Source organism: Phocoena phocoena, chromosome 2, assembly GCF_963924675.1.
Source record: "Phocoena phocoena chromosome 2, mPhoPho1.1, whole genome shotgun sequence".
Taxonomy (NCBI): Eukaryota; Metazoa; Chordata; class Mammalia; order Artiodactyla; family Phocoenidae; genus Phocoena; species Phocoena phocoena.
In genome coordinates, this window is record NC_089220.1 from 8,231,601 (window position 1) to 8,254,574 (window position 22,974).

The window sequence follows — 22,974 nt, forward strand, 5'->3', positions numbered from 1 at the left end:
ATACAGCAAATGCTGGATAAGTGCTTATTGGGTTCTTCTTTGGCACAGACCACTTGTCTTTCCATGAGGGGAATGAAAGAATCCTGGTCTCCAGATTCACACCATGGATCTCTCAGAGTTTAACCTTCACAACCTGAGAAATCATCCTCCAAAGTCCTAGCTGAGTGGATTAAAGAAACCCAAGGCAGAACTCCAGCTGAGCCCTGCGTGGGCACTCAGCTGCCGCACCAAAGCTGGGTGGCATTTCTGGAGATCTGAGCTGTCGTGCTGGGGCAAGGTGCGACACCACATGGGAGGGAAGCTCGGTCGCTCCTGTCCCTACCCCCAGGCTCCCTCCACTCCTGGGAAGCAGCAGACTGGTCTAGGCAGCAAAGAACAATAATACTCTTGTGTTTCTGGAGCCCTTGGCTGTGTACCAGATCCCTCCAACCGCACAGCCTTGTTATCTGCAACTGGAGCCGGGAAGGCATTTACTGGAGACACCGGCTCACTGTCCAAGGTCACACTTGGGATTCCTCCCATTCCTCCTGGGTCACATCCTGAGAATCACTGTCCAGTAATCGTCACCCGCGTTAGTAGCCCTGGTGACATCCGCTCACTGGCTGCTTCCCACCCACTACGACAGTTTGTGAATCTGGCGTTCCACTGAGATGGAGGTCCGCAGCGTGCCCATGGAGTTCTCCGTCTGGCTGGGCTCTGCCCCGCGGCACCCTTGCCGGCACAGCCGGCCGTACACCTCCCGCGACTTCTTGCGGAAGCTCTTGCCCACGATCACGTACACCAGCGGGTTGAGGCAGCTGTTGCTATAGGCCACGTAGGACGCGATCTGCGTGAAGACGTCGACCACGTGCTCGTCCCAGCAGCTGGAGAGGATGTCGAGGCGCTGCAGCGTGTCCAGGAAGGTGCTGATCTGGAAGGGCAGCCAGCAGGCCATGAACAGCAGCAGGACGGCCAGGACCAGCACGGTGGCTTTCCTCTCCGTCTGGATCTCCTTGAACTTCCGCATCTCGTTGTTGCGCAGCACGCGTATGATGTGCACGGTGCAGAAGGTGATGACGCTCAGGGGCAGCAGGAAGCCCACGGAGTTCAGGAGGCTGTTGGTGAAGACCTCCCAGCTGCGGGACGGGTAGATGATGACGCAGGCGGTGACGTTGTGGCCCTCGGCCCCGTACTCCCGCATGGTCCGGAAGACCAGCATGGGCAAGCTCAGGAGGAGCGAGCAGCCCCAGATCACCAGGCTGTAGAGTCTGGCGCAGCGCACCCCGCGCATCCAGCCCACGGACATGGTCTTCACCAGGGCCAGGTAGCGGTCAATGCTCACCAGCATGAGGAAGCAGATGCTGCTGTAGAGATTCATGTAGAGCACGGTGTTCACCACGCGGCAGAGGACTTCCCCGAAGAGCCAGTCGAAGTTGTTGGCGATGGTGATGGCCCAGAAGGGCAGCCCGCAGGCCAAGAGCAGGTCGGCCGCGGCCAGATTGCCCAGGTAGACCTCCGCCACCGTGCAGCTGTTCCTGTGCAGGCAGAAGACACTGAGGACGAAGGCGTTCTCGAGAGCTGCCAGTATGAAGAGGACCCAGAGGAAGGGGGACTGGATGGTGTTCAGCCAGCTCCACCAGTCGTTGTGGACGCAGCTGCTGCTCTGGGGAGGGGTCCCGTTGAGGGCAGGTTCAAGGGCTTGCAAGGTGACATTGAACATTTTGGCGCTGCAAGAAAGTGGAAAAGAGGCAGTTACACCTCAAGGTCACAAGAGGAAGGAGAAACAACTGGTGCAGAAGGAGAGGGGGATGCTTCCAGAAGGCAAAGTCAGGGGTGAAACCCAGGCCCTTTCTGTGTGGTGTTCAGAGGCAGCTCACGCACACCTGTGTCCCCAGGGTCCTGGAAAGGCGCCTCTGCTCCTTGGACTTAAACTGAGAGCTCTTGTTCTTCGCCTCCAGGCTCCACTGGGATGTGTACTTGACCAGCATCCGTCACCCAGACTAACAAGCGTGAGTGTTAGACCCTGGACCTCCTCGAAGCTTCCATGATGGGAGGATACACAGCATATTCCTTCCTTATCACAGGCCCCCACCCCCACAAGGGCGCTGGTCTCTTTCAGCCTCTTGTGGCCTGGCCATGGGTGAGCAATTTATTAGAAGAGAAAAGTGATATCATGTCAGACAGGGAGATTCCAACCCGGCTCGGAGACCACAGTCCATCTGCCCACTCCCTGTCTCCTCCTGGCAGGGGGCAGCATCACGCTTCTGTACCTTCCATCAGTGTAGCATTGATGATGAGCGGAGGTTGCTTGATGAAAAGGGAGGGAAAGGGGCTTTGGAGCCAGACAGTCCTCTGGGTTCAGTCCTGGCTCATTCATTAGCTGTGTGACCTTGGGTAAGTTAATGAACCTCTCTGAACCTTAACGTTCTACCTTGTAAAATGGGAATAACAAAATCTTCTCAGGGTTGTGGTGGGGACCTGAGACAAGGTGCAGAAAGCCCCAAGCACTGCACTTGATTCAATAAACATGAATAATTACCTGTTTTTTGTGAACTTATTAAAATAACCAATGTCAAACTCCAGCACCACTGTTGGCAGATTCTTGCTCTTATATTGGTGATTCCATCATTAACCCACTGGCTCCTCTTTCACTCTGAGACTCAGACCAGGGGGCAGTTCACTTTCTGGGAGCTCCTCTCCGACTTCAGCAAAGAGGCATGGGGTTTTGATAGACTTTGGCTCCAACCCTAGCTTGTTGTCTTGGGCAAATTGCTTGACCTTTCTGAGCTTCCACCTTATTGTTGTAGAGTCTTGCTCTCTCCCTGGCTTGCCTTGCATGGCTCTTGCAAGGTTTAAATCAAAGAGTAGGTATGAAGACACATTGAAAAACTAAAAGCACAATGCAAAGGGCAGGACTAATTGGGCACTTTCCTAGTGCTCCGTGGGGTGGATGAAGGAAGGTGGAGGTGGAGGGGCTCTTCCTGGGCAACTGATTGTTGGGTAGGCTCGTGGGGGAGGAGCTGAGCAATAGATCATGGGAAAGAATCTGCTGATTGTCTCTGGGATTTCCCAGAAAACGTCCTGGAGCAGCCGGCTGGCTTTGAGGGGCCAGACTGGAGACGTGTGATGAACTCATTCATTGATGCAATTTATCTTTAAATGCTTCTTGAGCATCTCCTCTGTGCTGAGCTCCACCTTGGCTCTAGGGACCCAGAGGGGAACACCACACGTCTCCTGCCCTGCCCGAGCTCCCAACACCTGCCACCCAGTGTGCGCGATGAGCGCCGAGGGGTGGGAGGAGGGGCAAGGGACACAGATGTGGGGGGAGGAGGTTGGAGGTAACTCTGGAGCTGGGTCTCAGAGGATGAAGAGCATGTCAGCAGGGGCCAAGAAGGAAGGAGGGCAGATCAGGCAGAAGGAGCAGCTTGAGTAGAGGCACAGAAGTGGGGAAGCCGCTGGTGTGTTCTGGCAGGTGGACTAGATGTTGGATGGGGAGGTGGGAAGTGGCAAGTGATGGGGTTGAATAAGGGGATAAGGACAGTCTTCACTGGGTGCTGAGAAAGTGAGGCTTTGTCCCTATTGGAAATACGCTCTAGAAAGGCCCTCCTAGTGGAGGGTGGTTTTAATATGTCCACAAATTCTTCGATACTCCTCCTTTCAAAGGGTGGAGTCTAATTCCTCTTCCAGTGAATGTGGCCAGACTTAGTGACCTGCTTCCCACCCATGGTGGCAGTGACAGTGTGTGACATCCAAGACTAAGGCATAAGAGGCTTTGCAGCTCCCTCCTTGGCCTCTTGGGTTGCTTACTCAGGGGGAGGCTAGCTGCCATGTTGTGAGGACACTCAAGCAGCCACATGGAGAGGCTCCGTGGAGAGGAACCGACTTGCCACCTTGGTCATGGATCCTCTGGCCCCAGTGAAGCCTTCGGTTAGATTCTGTTCCCTCGGCCTGTGAGTCTTCCAGCTGAGGCCCCAGACATCACAGAACAGAGACAAGCCATCCCCACTGGACCCTAAATTTCTGACCCATGGAAACTGGCAGGCTTCTCTGCAGAGCCTCTGAAAGTAAGACCTCCCCTACGTGGTCCCCTTGGTCCAGGCTTTGGCCCGATTTCTGCAGATACAAAAAACTTGTTTCCTTAGTGCCCCAGACCTGGGGCACTGCTGTCTCTCATGGTCCAGCTCTCTAGACACTCAAGTGTCACACCACACGCTGCTTGTTAATTTCCCCCACAAGGTAGATCCTAGCCAACGGGATGGCACCTGGCCCATACCTGCTCTGAGAAGCCACAAGATCATTAGAAGGTGGCCTGGGGAGTGCTTGACTGGGAGTTATAGGGCTCGTGTTCCATGACCCCAGCTGAGATGGCCATCTGGTCATGTCCATGGTAGGTCACACCCGACACAGGACCTAGAGGCCCAGCTGGGCCCAGCTCCCCCTTTGTCTTCCTAACACTGCTCCCCTTCAGGACTGACTCTCCCTTTCCTCTGCTTCCACTCGGGATCAATTCCCCCCCCCCACCACATTCTCTCTTTAGAGTGTTCAGACCTTCCCCAGAGGTCAGCCTTGTGTTGGAGATGTCCCATCTCCATTGGAGACATGCCACATCTCTGTCTGATTTCTTGTGTTGACTTCAGAATTTCAATCTTTCTTTTCACGTTCACCTGGGGTCATTCACACGTGACCACCTGTGTAATGTGTGCTTCTCCTCCTACACACCCCTCCCTCAAACAGAACAATCCACGCCCTCCGCCCCCAACAGGCCTTTGGGTATTGGAACACCAGCCTCCCCAGCCCTTGAGAACTTTTGTCTTTGGGTTTAACATTGCCTGGTGCTTCATGTGTTGTCCCGGAGAGGAAGGGCGTGCTCTCCTAGGTGTTCTCCGGCTTGTCCCCTCCCCTCTGCCCCATAAATAGTAAATCGAGGAATCCCTTTGACTCAGCTGAAAGACGCAGTGGTGGGCGCGGCGTCCTCATGAACAGATTGGATCATTGATCTCTTCCAGGCAGAGAACACACTAGGACTCAGAGGGGGACGTGAGTAAACGGCCTGCCCAGGCTGACTGGAGGAGAAAAGACAGGTGGTGGGACCGGGGACCATAAAACACACACGTTCTCCACTAGGGGAGAGAAATGGAGGCCTTCACTTAACAAATATTTATTAAGCATCCATCACACACTGGGTGCCAGGACGTAATGTGAGAACTGGCACAGTGTCTGTCCTCCGTGGGCTTATGGTCTCATGGAGAAGCCAGACATGACCCAGTCACTAAGTTATTGAAAACTGACATAAATCCTATGAAATAAAATGCAAGGTCCCGGGACAGCATGGAAGGTGGGGTTCTAATCCAGCCACGGGCAGGGGCTGAGTGGGTATTTGTTATGAGACCCGAGGGTGAGCAGGAGTAAACTGGGTGAAAGGATGGCGGTGGAGGATGTCTGGACAGAAGGAGCAGCAGGTGCAAAGGCCCTGGGGCAGGAAGACGCTGGGTGCGGATGTGTGTTAGGCCCTGGTGGCTGGACTGTGGGGGAGCCAGGGGCAGTTGCTGCCCGTTTTTCTAGGCACGGGATGATGGAGACTGTAGAGGATCGATTCCAGAGGTGTTTAGGGAGGAACACTGACATGTCTGGAGCAAAATTGGACATGGAGAGGTTGGAAATGAGGATAAGGAAGGGATCAAGGATGCTGCCACCCCCATCCTGGTGCTGCTGTCGCCTATGAAGGGGTGAATGGGAAGGGCTAGCTTGGAGAGACAGGATCATGTGGTTAGACTTGAACCTGTAAGGTCTGAAGTGCTTAGAGACTTGCATGTGGGTCTGGAGCTCAGGGGAGGGGGCTGGGCTGGAGGACAGGCTCGCCCTGATGCAACGGAGATGAATTAGACACAGGATCTCCAGGGCCTTCGAGCCTCATAGACAAATACAGAGGAGTGTTTCCAATCCACAGCTCTGGTCAGTGCTGCAACGTGCTCTCAAGTTCTGAGCCGGGTCCTCACCTGAGCCCCGGGGAAAAGTGACGGCCTTTCTGCCCCATGGGGCTTGCACTGATGCAACCTCCCTCTCCCCCTTCAAGTTCAACTGCACTCTCAGGGAGGTAGGCATTGGCCGCACGCTTGCCTTGCAGAGGAAGAAACGAGGTGCAGAGAGGTGGGGTGACTTTTCCAAGTGCCGTTGCTGGTAAGAGGTGGAGGTGGGACTTCAACCCTTCTGGTGCCAGATCTGGCGCTCCGGCTAGTATCCCATGTGACCTCTGGCTGTCTGGGAAGGGTGTGAAAAGCTGGGCACATGCATGCGTGTGTGTGTGCGTGTGTTTAGCCACGCATCTGCCCTGCCCTAGGTTTCAGCAGCTTCTCAGCTAGAGGAGTCTGTGCAGACCCTGCACACCCGGCTTCCAGAAGCCCAGCTCTCCCAATGCAGTTGTGGGAGGTGGAGATCAGTTAGCAGGCACTTCTGGAAATTTGAACACATTAGGAAAAAAAAAAAAAAGACGGGGTTGGTAAGCAGGAAATAAAACCAAAGATCTTCAGTTAACACCCAGAAAAGGTTTCCCCAAACCCCCAAGCTAAGCTGAGGTCAGGATTTCGAACTTGCAAGAGACGCAACGCACAGCAAGTCCTTTTGATTTTTCGAGGAGGGGGGTTAGGGGAAGGGAAGAAAGACCTGGTAGAATGCTTTTCTGAGGGGCCCAGCTGGGCCTATGGAAAGAAAATTCAACTAGGGGTCAGAGGTCATGTATCAGATCATTCATTCCTCAACAGCAATTACTCAGTGTTTTTCTGGTGCTGGAGATTAGGTGGGGAAGAGTGAAGCCGAGCTTCCCCTGCCCCCATGGGGCTCTCTGTCCAGTCGAGGGACCTCAGCCTGCCTGCTGAGGTCACCATTTCCACCAAGACAGCGACAGCCGCATGGCTAACCCAGGGTCTCCCAACTCTGTCACCCTGGGGGGATGGCAGCCCTCCCTCACTGCCCTCTGTTATGGGTCTGCACGGCCAGGTGTCCCCAGATCTGGCAGGATCAGCCCAACTGGACCCTAATTGTTTGCTAATGACTGTCAGCATTGCTCTCCCGTTCAAAACAAAGCTGAGGGCTTTTCTCTTTCAGATGTGCAGAGAGTAGGCAGTTTGAGGACCAGGGAGAAGGTAGGAGTCTGAGGCGACTCTAGATTCTCTGCATCTGCTCCACGTGTGGGAGCATCCATCACCCCCTGCTTCTCCCCAGCCCTGTCCCGGGAGTGTGGAGACCACTCCCTGGGGATGAGATGGTGCCATCTGGCTTCCCATGGGTTTTGGCCCATGGGGGCACCAGCAGGAGGCCGAGGGAGGGAGGAGAATGAGGATGGGTTGCCGGCTCCCAGCTCCCTCCTTTGGGGGCCTCCAGGGGCTGGCTGGGCCTGGCCCGATTCACAGCTCCTATCGGGGCCCTTTCCAACTCGCTGTCCAGTGATGCTGATAAATGCCACCTCCTCTTGCCACTCAGGCCTCAGGCCCGAAGGGAGGCAGGGAGGGACGAGTGGATCGTCTGCCGAGACCTCTGCTGCTCTAGCTCTGAGGCCCTGGCAGTGTCCCTACGCGCTGTCTACAGGCAGAAAATAGACCCTCTGTTAAAATTCTCTTCCGCTAACCAGTATTAGCTGGTTTGAATGTGCCCCCTCTTTCCTACTGGACGCTGACTAATATATCTTGGGATTATAAACTCAGATGTCAGAGAACTATTTAAGGGACTGTTGGGGGAAGGGCACGGGCGTGGTGTGGCGGGCACATCGGCGCTGAGGGTGGTGGCAATCAGGTGTACATTTCTGGGTGTTATTTGAGGGAGTCCCTTTAGCTCCCTGCGCCTCGGAGTCCTCATCGACACAGCTGGGGGTGGGAGCGGGGGTGGGGCGGGGGGGATGGACCCATGCCGCCTCCCGCCTCTACTCTGATCCTCGCGTCTGGGTCCGGGCGCTGGGCCGATGACTCCGCAGCTGGGCTTTCCCCTTGTTTTGCAAACTGATGCTTTAGAAGAAACATCTAACATTCTCCCTCAAAACTGGTCCAAGAAGACTTACTTTAAAAGCATTTCCTTTGGTTGAATCACATAAACACTGGCTCTTGGCGCTGCAGAGAGCATTTCTGTTTTAGTCTCAGAGGGAGTCTGTTTTGGTTCCCCAAGAATCCATGTCTGAGGGCTCTGCGGCTGTGGCCACCCCAGGACACACAGTGTCACTTTCTCAAGGAACAGGATTTGCCTTGTATGGAGCCGCTGATCCTGTAGCCAACTCGTGCCCCATGTTTTGTGGCGGTGTGTTGGAGATAGGAGGTATTTCCCAAAGCGAGGGTTGTGGACTGGATGGTAAATAACCTCGAATCGTTGAGCCACTCCTCTGGGTTAGCCCTGGAGAAAGCGTCTTCAGCATCTCTCTGGTGTTTATAACCCACCTTTCAACAAAGACAGCAGGCCCAGCGCCTGGGCTGGCCCCCAAATCTAGCCAGACTTTAACCGGATTGTTTATCGCCCATTGTATTTATTTTTACAGGTTTTTTTTTTTGGTGACAAATGATACCCATTTTCCATTTAAGTTGGTGATATGGAATTACCAGTTCAGAAGTGAGTTGCTATTAAAGAAGTAGCTGTACAGGTGACATAGACGTCAGAACCTGTGCGTGGAATGACCGAATGAGGGAAACACAGCCCGAGGAGTCTAGCTGGAAACTCACGTCACAAACGGGAAACCCAGCCCCGCGGTCAGGCTTACCGGCTCTGGAGCCAGACCTGGAATTGGGTCCCCCTCTATCGGGTCATTATGTAACCTCGTGGTGCCTCGTTTTTCTCAACTGTAAAATGGGGGTTAGTATAAAAAGAGCCCTCACCACCTAGGGCGGCTGTGAGGAATAGATGAGTGAATCCATGTCCAATGCACGAAGCATGCAGTGAACGTGTCCAGGATGGCTGCTGCTTCACCTCCACTCCCCAGGCGGGCCCGTCTGCTGTAGGAGCCCCCCACGTGGCCTGCTCTCCCACCCACAGCCCAGCTGAGGTTTGCAGACACAGTTCCACAGCTGGATGGAGAGATGAGTGTGTCGCTGGGACATCACCAGCCTGCTGCTCCAGGGGAACCCTTGAGACCGCACAGTTCTATCCTGTCGGGAGTGCGGTCCCCTTCCGCCTTTTGCATCCCCTCTCACAGTGATAGCCTTGTGTGTGTCTGTGTGTGGATGCACGCATGCTCCTGTCCCGTTATATTAAATACACCTGCCTTGATCGTCTTTCCACCCTCCGCCGTGCCTGCTGCTGTGTTTTGCACATCCCAGTCTCTTGGAAAACATTTACTCCATAAATAAGTAAAATCTCTCAGACCACCCAGAAAATTGGAGTCAAGGCCAGAGCTACAAAGAACCAAGGTCTCCCGAATCTCAGCTCAGAGCCCTTCTCTGGACTTCTCCCCGGAATAAATGTTTTCCTCTAAAATCTGCCTTTATGTGATCGCTGAGTACGGATGCTGTCTGTAGGGAGAAGTGTGGCCTGAGTACGGTTTCCAAGGGGCTTTTTCTCCTTTTCCCTGAGAAAAGGTCCGAGCTGTCTCTTGGGGAAGGATGGGGTTCTGGGAATTCAACCTAGGTTCCAGGAACACCTAAAGAGCTGAATCAGAAGATCCATTCAACCTTAGACATCCACGTGGGCCCTTCCTGCGTTTGGACACTTTGTGGGCCTGGAATGTTTTGGAAACACTTATGGGGGCGGAGGTGGGGTGGCGGGAAGCGGGGGGGAGCCTTGAGAAGCGGAGCCTCTCTCCCCACCTGCTTTCTGCAGCCGAGGACAGGGTGTGCCTCCCTGACTGTTCGCCCTCACACACCCCAGGCTCCTGCTGGGCTTCATCTGTTCCTTGTTTCTTACTGTTCGCTTATTCTGTTCAGCACATCCTGTTTCCCTCACCTTGGGCTCTGTAGTTTTAACGAGTGAGCCACTTTATCTGATATCCTAATACCAATCCTTCCCCTTAAAAAAAATAACATCTCCCTTTTTGTCTTAAAAGATAATATGACCACAGTAAAGAGCATTTAAAAACACTATGCTCTTGGGACTTCCCTGGTGGTGCAGTGGATAAGACTCCACTCTCCCATTGCAGGGGGCCTGGGTTCAATCCCTGGTCAGGGAACTAGGTCCCATATGCGGCAACTAAGAGTTTGCATGCCACAACTAAGAAGCCTGCCTGCTGCAACTAAGACCCCGTGCAACTAAATAAATAAATATTTTTTTAAAAAAATACTAGAATCTCTCAGAGTTCTATCCCCAAACAGCTCTTTTTATATCCACACTCAACCAGCTTTTCATCTCCTGTGGTTTTACGTAGAATATCACATCAAGGGGATTTTTCCATGTTGTCCCATTGTTGTCATAAGGATGCCTTTAAAAGAACGCATTGTATTGGTATATTGTGGTTTATGAACCCATCCCTCGATTCCGATCCCTTCGTATGTAATGTATTTCCATGGGGCTCCATCAGGATTAGCCCAAGGATATTTCTTAGGTTCCCACCACCCCTGCCTTTGCTGGGGCTGCCCCTCCTGCCTGAGTGCCCTTCTCGGCCCTCTGCCTGAAGGTGACACCAGCTGAGTCACCAGCCCTTCCACGGAACCTCCTCCTTAAGTGGTCTACGATGGCTGGTTTTATGTGTCAACATGTCTAGGCTACAGTCCCCAGTTATTCAATCTAATACTGGTCTAGGTGTCGCTGTAAAGGCTTTGTAGATGTTATTGAAGTCCCTCATCAGACTTTAATTAAGGGAGATTATCCTCCAGTATCTGGGTGGGCCTGGCTTAATCAGTTGAAAGGCCTTAAGAGCGGAACTGAGGTTTCCCAGAAGAAGAAATTCCACTTGGGAACAGCAGCTTCAGTGCATATCCAAGAGTTCTGGCCTTCCTCTCCTGACCACCTTACCTATGGATTCTGGACCTGCCTAGCCAGCCCTGCAATTAAGTAATCCAGCTCCTTGCAATAAAGCTGTTAATACATTTCTCCCACTGGCTCTTCTTCTCTGCTGGACGCCCTTGAGCAGTGGAGTTCTCTTCCTTCTCTTCCCCCCTCCTTCTCCGTGACATTCATTTAGGGCAGGTCTATCAGAGATGCTTATGTTGCTTCTTCTTTGCTCTGTTCCGTGCCCGATGCCTATTAGGTACTCAATAAATGATCATTGACTGACCTGATAGAGGGCAGGGCGATCCCTACTTTTCTTTTTCTCCCCAGCAGACACATCTGCAGGGTGGAGGCGAAGGGAAATGGAAGAACTTGCTGTGTGCCCTTCCTGCTACATCCTCAAGACTGTACTGCGTGGTTGATACATCATTATTCCCATACACCAGACACGAAGGCAGAGGTTTAGCTAGGTAACCTGAGATAGTTCAAGTTCACAAAGCTAGCCAGAGGCAGGGCCAGGATTCAAACCCAGGTCTGCCTGACTCCAAACCCCGAGGCATCAGAAAGCCTCTCCCCGTCGTCGAAGTTCCAGGTGCGAGGCTCCCCACGCTTGGAATAGTTGAGGGATTAAGTGGGCTTGCAGGCTTGGCCGTCCCTGGCCTGGAGGGGGCACCGTGACTTCATTCCTCAAGGGAAGAAGTTTTGTGCAGGTAGCTAGCTGCAGGTGAGCAGCTCAGACAAGGGCCCAGCTGGCCACGTGGAGGTGGCAGGGGGATTCGCACAGGGCTAGAAACTGGCAGCCCGTGGGACTCGGTCCCTGGGACCCTTTGGTAACGTGGGTTTTGGAGGCAGGAAAGCTCAGTGTCTCAATCTCGCCAGTCACTTGTGGTTTGGACCTTGATTGGAACTGCAGAAGGCAAGACACAGTGTGTGTGTGTGTGTGTGTGTGTGTGTGTGTGTGTGTGTAAGAGCATGGGTTGGGTGCCCCGAGATGTCCCTAAGGGGTTGGAAAGACAAGGGACCTGGGGTTTCATGACTGAGATACAACCAGCTCAGAATCCCAGTCCCAACACTTACAAGCTGTGTATAACCTTGGACGAGCAGCCCAACCCCTCAGGGTCTCAGCTTCTTCATCTGTCAAATGGGAAGCTAAGAGCACCCACTTTGGGGTTGCTGTGAGTATAGGAAGGTTAATGAATATTAAGTGCTTAGAACAATGCCTGACACATTTTAAATGCTCTATACATGTCAGGGTTTCCTTCCTCTCTGCTCTGTATTAGGTTTCTGCAAACAATTTTATTGGGAAAAATGGTTCTACTTAAAAAGAAAGTGTTCAGGCTACCTCCAACCCCTCATGACAAAGGGGGAAACTGAGGCTCAGAGAGGTGAGGAGATGCCTAAAGCCACACAGCGAGTAAATGCCAGCCTGCAGAAAGAGCCACGGCCTGGCCCGTCTCCTCCAGGAGTGGCCTCTTAGGGGTCTCTTCCCGGCCAGAGGTGACCAGGGGTTGGGACGCACTCACAGGTCTGGGGCCACTGGGGACAGAGCCCAAGTGGCCGTCTTAATGGAAGCATGGGTTCCTATACCCAGCATATTCCTCCTTCCTTCTCCTGCTCCGGAAACTCCTCCTGGGTTAACATGACAGGATCCTGGAATATTAGGGTGGGAAGGGCTCTTGGACACTGCTTCATCAGGCCCCTGTTATATAAGTGCGCACGGAGGCCCAGAGATGGTGGACATTATCCCAGGACACACAGCCAGTTAGTGGCAGAGCTTGACCTTGAACCCAGGTCCTGGAATTACGGGATCTAAGCCCCCTGTGTTTTGTTTGTTTGTTTGTTTTGTGTTTTTTTGGTTTTTGTTTTTATCATCCTACAGCTGCTGCCATCCCATGTAGAGACAGGGCTGTGTGCTAATGTCTGATTGTGAACATGTTCAAAACCCCAAACTCATACCCACAGCCCATGCAAAGGAATGGTGAGGGCACACACCAAAACGTTACGAGCTGCTGCCTTTATGTGATTAGAAAGATGTCCTTCTGGGAGAAAATATGTGCAAAACGATGTGACCGACAGGGCTTAATCTCAAAATGTACAAAGAGCTCATACAACTCAATAACAAAAAACAAAAAATGGGCAGAAGACCTAAATAGACATTTCTCTAAAGAAGACCTACAGATGGCCAATAGGCACATGAAAAGATGCTCAACATCACTAATCATTAGAGAAATGCAAATCAAAACTACAATGAGGTATCACCTCACACAGTGGGAATGACCGTCATCAAAAAGACTACACATAATACACGCTGGAGAAGATGTGGAGAAAAGGGAATCCTCCTACACCGTTGGTGGGAATGTAAGTTGGTGCAGCCACTATGGACGACAGTATGGAGGTTCCTTAAAAAACTAAAAATAGAGTTACCATATGATCCAGCAATCCCACTTCTGGGCATATATCTGGAGAAAATTCTAATCCAAAAAGATACATGCACCCCAATGTTCATAGCAGCACTATTTACAATAGCCAAGACACGGAAGCAGCCTAAATGTTCATTGACAGATGAATGGATAAAGATGTGGTACATATATACAATGGAAGATTAGCCATCAAAAAGAATGAAAAAAAAAAGAATGAAATAATGCCATTTGCAGCAAAATGGACAGACCTAGAGATTATCATATTAAGTCAGAGAAAGACAAATATCATATGATATCACCTTTATGTGGAATCTAAAAAATTATACAAATGAACTTATTTACAAAACGGAAACAGATTCACAGACATAGAAAACAAACTCATGGTTACCAAAGGGGAAGTGGGAGAGGGATAAATTAGGAGTTGGGGATTAACAGATACACACTACCATATATAAAATAGATAAACAAGGTCCTGTTGTATAGCACAGATATTCAATATTTTATAATAAACTATAACAGAAAATAATCTGGAAAAGGAAATACGTATATATATATATATATATATATATATATATATATAACTGAATCACTTTGCTGTACACCAGAAACTAGATCAATATTGTAAATCAGCTATACTCCAATTAAAAATGTTTTGAAAGAATGATGTTCTCTTCCCACTTTCCTGTATGTTCTGGGGTTTCTGTTACAAGCATGTAAATAATTTATAATGGGAAGAAATAGAAATCTTTGCAAAAGGGTAAAGCAGAAACCATTCAGGGTCCAGCGGGAGTGTGTTTTCCAGAAAAGCCTTTGCTCAGGAATGGCTCGGACTTGGTGAGCTGAAGATGCTCATTTCCCTGTAGACACTCCAGCTCCTTGAATGTCCTGGTGGCCCCGGGGGAGGCCCTGGCCCTGCTGGGGCGGGAGGAGAGGGTGGCTGACCTGGGGCTTTGGCCACATGCAAGTGTGTGCCATGACCTGTCTTCCCATCCAGCCCAGTTTATAAAACATGGGGGAGGAAAACACCATGGAGCCTCTGAGCCAACCACAGAGAAAAGACTCCTTCGTGGCATGAAGGGATTTGGGTCCTGCCTAAGATGCGTGCAAAAGGAGTGGTGAACACCATATTTGAGGCAGGTGGAGTTTTATCCCTTCCTGCACAGGGTCCCCACAAGATGCCCTTGGCTCCTAAGGGACTGGTACCTGTTCAATTCCCGGGAGTGGCCTTCCTGCCCATTCATTCATTCATTCAGTTAGTCAGTCAACAAACTTCTATTCCCCACGTGTTTGCCATGCTCAGTGTAAGATACCATGGGAAGGGTACAGACATGGTGGGCAGGACAAAAAGAATTTGGACATCAAGACACAACCTAGTGCCATCCTTCAAGGACCATCTCAAATGTCACCTCCTTTGAGAAGCCTTCCTTGACCTCTCAGCCAGCAGAGATCTCTCCCTTGTCCGAGACTCTATAGCAAAGAAATGGAAGGGTGCAAGCCTCTGGGCATCAGAGTCCTGGGTTCTAGTCATGTCTCCATCACTGAGTGCCACATGTGACCTTGGATAAATGCTTTGACAACGCTGGGACTTCATTTCCTCATTGAGAGAATGAGAGATTGTACTAGGTGGTTCTGGAGACCTTTGTAGAACCATGTCCCTAGAGGGGAAATGAGCTGCTGTGGGGAAGCAGTGAGCTCCCCATTCTAAGAAGCATGCAAGCAGAGGCAATGTTGCCATTTGCAGCAACGTGGATGGACCTAGAGATTATCACAGTAAGTTAAGTAAGTCAGAAAAAGAAAAACAAATACCATATATATTGCTTATATGTGGGATCTAAAATATGACACAAATGAACTTATCTATGAAACAGAAACAGACTCACAGACAGAGAGAACAGACTTATGGTTGCCAAGGGGGAGGGGGGTGGGAGATGGAGTGGAAGTTTGGGATTAGCCGATGCAAGCTAGTATATATAGAATGGATAAACAACAAGGTCTTACTGAATAGTCAGGGAACTATATTCCATATCCTGTGATAAATGGAAAAGAATGTGAAAAGAATGGATATATATGTATAACTGAATCACTTTGCTGTACAGCAGAAATTAACACAGCATTGTAAATCAACTATACTTCAAAAAAAAACCAGCCTTGTCCTAGCCACATGACTGCTACCCTCTGCCCAATTCCACTGAGGGAGGCTGATCTCCTTGGAATCCAGGGAGTCAGCCTTCAGAATTCCAGAGCTCTGGGCTCCGTCAGTGTGATACGTTTTTTAGAAAACAGTCGGAGAGGTACATATTTCTTAGAGTTGATCTGCAGAGCTTGGAATTCCCCAAGAACAGAGAAGCAGAGAGGAAGGGAAACGTTGGGCCCATGTCCCCAGCTCCGGCACTCACATCCTGCCTGGACGCAAGAGCCAGACAAGCCTGGGATGTGTCTTGGTTTTTGTCTGGCTGGACGACCTGGGGCAGCCGACGTAGCCTCTTGGTAAAATGGGCATAGCTTCCCCTGAAAAGTGTGTTGTGAACGATATGCGATATGTAAAGTGCCTGCCACTTTGTTTGCATGTTTCTAAGTACATTATAGAGTAACCTCTGCATGTAGGAACTATTATTATTATCATCCCTATTTTACAGATGGGCAAACTGAGGCACAGCCTGCATGATGGAGCTGGGATTTTAAGCCCAGGTGGCCTAGGCCAGACCCCCAAATTTGATTTTTGATTTTGTTTTTTAGCTTAGTATTATGGAAGTTTTGAATATGCACACAAGTAGATAGACTAGCATCGTGAAACTCCACGTACCTACCACCCAGCTTCAATAATTTTCAAGTCAAGGTCAATCTTGTTTCTTCCATACCCAACCCCACCCCAGCTCTTCTGTATGATTTGAAGCATATCTCACATGCCTGTCATTAACCTGTACATCTTTCAGGGTGCATCTCTAAAAGATAAGGACCCTCTTTTTCAAAAAGCATAATCTCATAACCCTTATTCCATCTAAAAGAAATCAACAATAAATCCCTAGCAGCATCAACTATCCAGGCAACTATTCCAGTTTCCAGTTGTCTCACTCTGATTGCCAAGCAGTAGTCTAAGTGCCTCCCATGAATTAATTCAGGTGATCCACACCTATCTTAAATGGAGGTACTATCATTATCCCCATTTTATAGATGAGAAAACAGAGGCATAGACAGGTGAAGTGACTTGTCTAGAGTCACACAGCTAGTAACTGGTGGAGCTGGGATTTGACACTGCAACCTCACGACACTGTCTCTGTGGTGTGAGGACAGTGGTAAACGAGAGCTGGCACCTGCCCTCAGGTGTCTCCCAGGTGCCCAAGTGTGGGAGCACGGGAGGACTCCTGGGGAAGATTTGGACCCTGCCCAAGAGCACCGGGTGATCTCAACTGTGCAGCGCTCATGTACAGCTCTGTTTCCTAGGCTTCTCAGCTAGGACGCCTGACACAGCCAAACCATGACGTTGTTGATGGGTGACTGGCACCATCGCTTTGGCTGCGATGAGGAGTCCGGCTAAATCTGGAGGCAGGGAGTCAGAGGCTGTGGCAGCCAGGTGGGAGAGGAGATGGTGCCTGAGATGGAGGGGGGATGGAGGGAGGGGGAGATGCAGGTAAGAGGAGATGGAGGGAGGGAGGACAGAGGGAGAGGGGGCTGGAAGGAGTGGGGGATGGAGGGAGTGTGAGAGAGAGGGAGGGGGAGGGGGAGGGAAGGGGAGATCCAGGGAGAGGGGATGTGGGAGGGGGGATGGAGGGAGGGGGAGATGCAGGTAGGAGGAGATGGAGGGAGGGAGGATGGGGGGAGGGTGAGAGAGAGGGAGGGGGAGGTGTAGGAGGAGGAAATAGAAGGGGGATGGATTCCAGAGAAGGTGAAGCATCAGTAGCCTTGAAAAGGGTGGAGAGAGGGAGGGCAGAAGAGCGGAGGGAAGCCCTCTGGGTCTGGGGTTGGTACCTCCACCTACAGGGTCTCAGGTGATCCCCAACTCCTCAGAAGGCAGACAGAAAGACCTTAACGGTTTCTCTCATCCCCAAGCCTCTGCTTCTCTTGAGAAGCAAAGGTCTGTCAGCTTCCTTTTTCCTTCATTTCTGCCTTTTGTAGTTGATGTACAGCATCCTGGGACTATCTGTCCTGACGTGGAAAGCTCGTCCCCGAGAGCCGCATTCATGCTTCCTTCACCACCGTTGAGCCCCTGGCACAGGTGGACTCCTGGTAAACGGTTTTTCCATAAACACCCTGGTGTTCCCTCAGACTAGCCCAGGACCAGCGCTCACAGGAAGGAGCTCCTGCTGCCCTGCGTGTGCCCTTGGGGACCTGTGGGCAAGGGTGGGCTTCTTCAGGCCGACCGAGTGGAGGAAGAGGCAGTGGTGTGCCGGCACGTGTTACCAACTGGACCTCGTTGGGTGGAAAAGCACTAACTGGTAGCATCTGCAAATTTCCGTGTTGTAAATATTCCCACCGTGGCTGATTTCAAGCCCAGCTGAGCTCATGAAATTCCTGACAATGTGACAGTTGATTCCCGCCTTGCCCTGCCCAGAGCCCCAGCAACCACGTCTCAGGGCCTTGCCTCCCTGCCCACCCACCCCCGCTGCAAAGGGCAGGAGCCCGTCCAACTCCTGGTCATCCTTCAGATCTAGCTTAACATCACCTCCTCCGGGAGGCCTTCCTGGACTCTGAGTGTCTCTGCACAGAGGCCCTTAGCTTCTGTGCTCTCATGGCTCTCAGTACATTTATGTAAATAGCTTGTTTAATTGGTTCTCTCCCCACCAGGCTGGGAGTGCTCTGACTGCAATAAATGTCTCAGTCTTCCCTCCACTGTATCCCCATCTCCTAGTGCTGGGCCTGGCCAATGGCAGGTGCCTCAGGAAGTATTCTGGAAAGGATGAATAATGATGATGCTGACAGCAATGCATATAGCATCTTCCACATGCCAGTTCTGTTCAGAGCACGTAACAAACATCAACTCACTCAATCCTTACAACAACTCTAGACAGGCATTTCTAGCCCCATTTTACAGATGTGGAAACAGAAGCGCCTCCCTCAGTCCTGTAAGAAAGGCGGGGCTCGCAGCCTTGCCCTCATCTAAATAAACAACAAAACAGGCTCTGACTCCAGCAAGGGGCTTGTCCAAGTTTAGGGAAAGGGCCTTGGCCAAGGTCATTGGCTATTAAGTGGGTGGGAATGGGGTAGGATTCGAACTCAGGGGTTGCAGATACAAAAGTGCTTTGTAAACTGCCAAGTACCCCAGATGTGTTAGGGCCGTGGAATTTTCGAGCTGGAAGAATCTCGCCATTTAGAGATTTTTCTTAGTCCAACCCTATATTAACCGTGAGGAAACTAAAGCTCTAAGAGGGAGGTGGCCTGTCCCTAGTCGTGCATGAGTGTCCCGACCCTACCCCTCTGCACACAACCCCACGATGCCGGCTACTCAGTGGCAGTGTGCACTGCACTTTACAGTTTATGACGGAGGTTTGCACCCCGATCAGCGGTTCTATCCCTGATCCTCACGTAATTGTCCTGCCAGGGGATGTGACGCCCATTTTATAGGCAAGGCAACAGAGGATCGGCAAAGTGATGCATCCAAGGTCACAGACTCCTAAATGGGGACACAGGTGACAACTCCCAGAGCCACCAGAGGGACGACAAGAACCAAAGAATAGCCAAGTTGATTGTGGTCGAGTGCATCAGGCAGACCGCGCTCATGAGCCCCTCCTGAGCCCCGTCCCCCAACTATGGGGCTGTCTCCTCAGGGCTCCCAAATGTCAGCCTGGGGCCAGGCAGCGGGAAGGCTGGGCAGTGACAGTTAGACCTGGCTTGACCCCCAGCTCCCCACTTCCCTCTGTGTCCTCATCTGCAAGCCGGGGATAGTAGTAGCGTGTCCCCCTCTGTGTTGTCTGGGGCTGAAATGAGCTGAGCCCCGGGGCTGGCACGGAGCTGGAGTCCCCCGACGGTAGCTGCCATCAGAGCTGCTTTTTCTATCGTTAGTATTACTATTATTAGACCTACGCTGGACCGCTGACTCAGCACGTGCCTTCGAGTAGGTGGCTTTCCCTCTCTGGGCCTCAGTTTCCTCATCTGTAGGGCAAGCAGGGGGGTGATTACACAGATTATTTTGTAAGGTCTTTCCCACTGTGACAGTCTGTGACTAGCAGCTTTCTAAATCTGTTCATTCTGCTGCTGGGGTGGGTCTCCCCACTGTAGCCTGGAAGATGACGTCCCCGGCCTACGGGGAGACTGTGCCAGACGGAGGCCACACCCAAGCAGCTCACCTTCCCACACACCCAGCTTGAAGCCTGCCCAGGGGACACAGGGACAACAGTTCTGCGCCTCTGCTCACTGCCAAGTCCCTGAACCTCTCGGAGCCTCAGTTTCCTTATCGGTGGAACGGGACTGGTCACTCGTAGACACTCAGTGAGGCATCACTCATCTGGTGAGATGCCAAGTCCACTGCGTCCAGCCCCTGGCTGCCTGGACCTGCTTCCCCAGGAACCCTCGGAGCCCAGACCACATTAAAACAATCCGGTTTGCAAATGTTTAATGGGCCAGTCGCACACTGAGGGGCAAGGCAGGCAGACGACAGCCTCAATGTTCTTCTCCGAATAGGGTCAGGCACAGAGGGTTGACTGGCTCTCAAACCTGTCTCCAGAACATTCGATTCTGGAATAATTCAATGAAGCAAATCAAGAACCTAAAAAAATACCCTTTAGTTTTTGCTTGGTATTTCGGAAAACAATCAAAAGGACAGGGAAAGCCTCCTGTCCTCCGATTAGGGAAATAAGAAACAACCAAAACTTTTCGGACCAGGGGACTGATTAAATATTATACGTGAAAAATGACTCTCCAAAGAGTTCACCGAAAGAGAGAGAACACTTCTGATATCAGGCCAGGTGGGAAAAAAAAGCTGGGCGCTAAATCATATGTATAACACAGCAGGAAAAATCTGGAAGGCAAAATGCCAAATGATTACTAGTGGCGGCTGCCTTTGCCCAGCGGGATCCTGTGTTGCTTTTGTGTTTTCTTCATTCTTTGTAATAGCCTTCACATTTTCTATGAAGAACCTTGACTGCTTCTGGAATGAAACTATTTAAATAAGCCAAGTGCTCTCTCCTATGTTTTTCAAAATAGAGAATGAATGATGGGTTCGCTTGTGCAAGAAAGACAATCAGCCAGCCCATGTTCAATGGAAAGGCCTTGCTTACTTAAAAACCGGTAAATCGGTGCGTAATCATGTTTTCATAGAAAATGAAATGTTGAGTGCATTTATGAGTTGTTTCTTCAGTGATTTCCTGTCTTACCCAACCACCAGTCCTGAGCATGAGACAGGCTGGGACTTGGGACCCTTTGTTGCAGTGCTGCAGTGCTTGCACCTGGACAAACGTCTCCTCCAGCTACAAATTACAAAGAAATTATAAGGGACTAAAAATAAAACTGTGCATGTGCAGGTGGGGCAAATTACAGACAAAAAGACCAAAAAAAACCCCAACTGCCACTTCTGAAGAGGGGTGGGCAAAACACCTAAGCCACCCCTCTGGCTGGATCCCTGGACACACCCCTACCCTCACCCCATATAAGGAACAAGCTCGCCCCTCCTCGGGGTGGGGGAGGGGCAAGCAAGGGAAACTGTTACTTGTTTTCACCCACCCGCTCCCACCCGCTCCCACGCGCTGCAGCAGCGGACCCCAATAAGTCTTGCCTGAATTTCTTGTCTGGCCTCTAGTCAATTTCTATTGCTTGGGGAAGGCCAAGAACCCTGGTCAGTATCAAGCAGGTGGAGTCAGCGGGCTTCTAAGAACCCAGGAAAGAGCATCCAGGTGGGGAGTTGCTGAGGGAGACTCTGGGAAGGTGGGATTTCCTGCTGGACTCAAAAGCCACTTCTTGTCGCAGGATTCAGCCTGATTTTTTACATTTGGGGTCCCCACGAACCAAAAATCCTTCCCCAGCCTCTGTTCTTCATTTTGACTCATGTCTCTGTCACCCGGGTTTCGTCTTTGAGGGATCTTTTTCACGCTGGTTGCAAGGATGGCATGTTCTCTGAGCCCTTTCACATTCAGCATGTTTCTGCCGCCTTCACTCACGGAAGACCATGCACTGTCACGGCCTGCTTCTCTCCTGAGTCTGGAGACACTCCTCTGTTGGATTTGGTGTATTTGCTGCCGTGGGAAAGCCTGATTTTCCTTCCTTTGTGTGCTGCCCGCCACTTTCCCCCCGTTCCCCCTCCTCTGGGTTATATGGCTGCCCGCCCTCACCACCCTCTCAGGTCATCCTCTGTCAGGCCAGTGCTGGCCCTTGAGGCAAACCTGCAGCAAAAAGAAAAAGGCTGGGAGGTAGCATCGCTCTGCAGGCATCCAGATGCCAGCTCTGCCATTTACCAACAGTGTGACTGAGCCAGGGGCCACCTCTCTGGGCATGGGTCCCCCCACTTGCAGGACTAGAGACATTATCTCCTGCCTGCGGGTTGTGGTGAGGACCCAGCGGGATCAGCCCTGGCCATCAGGATCTCATTAGCCCTCGGCTCCCTTTTCTGCCTTGGAGTAACCGTCGCCTCCACGGCAACCCAGATCCAGGCATGTTCTGTGCGGTGACCGCCCCGGGGGGCCCACCTCCACCCCCTCAGCCACGGCCACCATGGTCCACACATGCTCTTGGAAGAAATTCCCCAGGCCACTTGAAAGTCCCCGTGGCTGTGATTTATTTTTGCAGTAAACACACGTGTACACCGCTGGGGACATGCAAGGTGGCCCAGTCGGGGAAGTCAGCACCCAGCTGGGGCTTCGGGATGTTGCCCCAGAGTGGGAAGGCCCGGGGTCCCCCCGGCATCTCCAGCCCTGGTCCCTCTTTCGCTTCCCCACCTGCTCTCTCCCCGGCAGTGGCAGGGCTGGTCTCCTCGCCGCTGCCGGCCTGAGCGCACCTCCTGATGCCCATCTTGACATCTTTTCCCATCCAGGGAGCCACGGTGTCCTCGTGGGGGAAGCAGACCAGGTCCCGATCCTAGCGACGCCTCCGACCAGCTCTGTCACCTCTAGAGAGCGTTGCGTCTGCGCCCGGGGGGAAGCATCCCCACTCAGCAGCTTTGGCAGAGTTCTGAGGGCGGGGGTGCCCGGGGTAGGGCCGAGATATACACTCTTGGGGCCCTGGGTGGGCTCCCGCCTGGTCTGTCCCACCGCAGGTCCTCCCCCATTTACACCTGCCCTCCGCTTTAAAGGTCCAGGACCCTCCTGGGAGAGAACTGGAACCCTGCCCACAACGACAATTCAGAGAGCATAGATGTCACAAGATGGTTATGGGGACATGCAGGCAGCAGAGAGGTAGTGGTGTGTGTCTGTGTGTGTACATGTGTGTATGTGTGTGCGTGGCGTGGCGTATTTGTGTGCACGTGTGTGTCCACGTGTGTATGTGTTGTCTGTGTTGTGTGTGTGTTTATATGTGTGTGTGATGTGTGAGTGTGACGTGTGAGTGTGTGTGTGTGAGTGTGAGTGTGTGTGACGTGTGAGTGTGTGTGTGTGAGTGTGAGTGTGTGTGTGTGACGTGTGAGTGTGTGGCGGGCTGGCACACCGAGGCCCAGGAAGGGGAAGGTGGAGATCCTGCCATCTGTCTCTGGATTCAGGAGGCTCAGGACAAGCAGAGCACGTGACTGTCCCGGGTCCTCTGGGCCGGCCCCTGGGGTCACAGG

General features: G+C 51.9%; 1 protein-coding gene across 1 annotated transcript; it reads right to left on the reverse strand.

The window, feature by feature from the left end:
* Positions 1-616: 616 nt before the first annotated feature.
* BDKRB2 (bradykinin receptor B2) lies at positions 617-4,990 on the reverse strand. Its single transcript, XM_065872368.1, has 2 exons — positions 4,926-4,990; positions 617-1,709 (listed from the first exon to the last, which is right to left on the reverse strand). The coding sequence occupies exons 1-2, from the start codon at positions 4,970-4,972 to the stop codon at positions 617-619; spliced, it is 1,140 nt and encodes a 379-aa protein (XP_065728440.1). The 5' UTR covers positions 4,973-4,990.
* Positions 4,991-22,974: the final 17,984 nt, after the last annotated feature.

What these genes read in the sequence shown, in the direction of transcription:
- BDKRB2 (XM_065872368.1), bottom strand. Translation starts at nt 4,972, where the DNA reads ATGATCCAATCTGTTCATGAGGACGCCGCGCCCACCACTGCGTCTTT. An exon ending in GCGCCCACCACTGCGTCTTT is followed by an intron (nt 1,710 to 4,925) that starts CAGCTGAGTCAA and finishes TCCACTTTCTTG; the next exon opens with CAGCGCCAAAATGTTCAATG.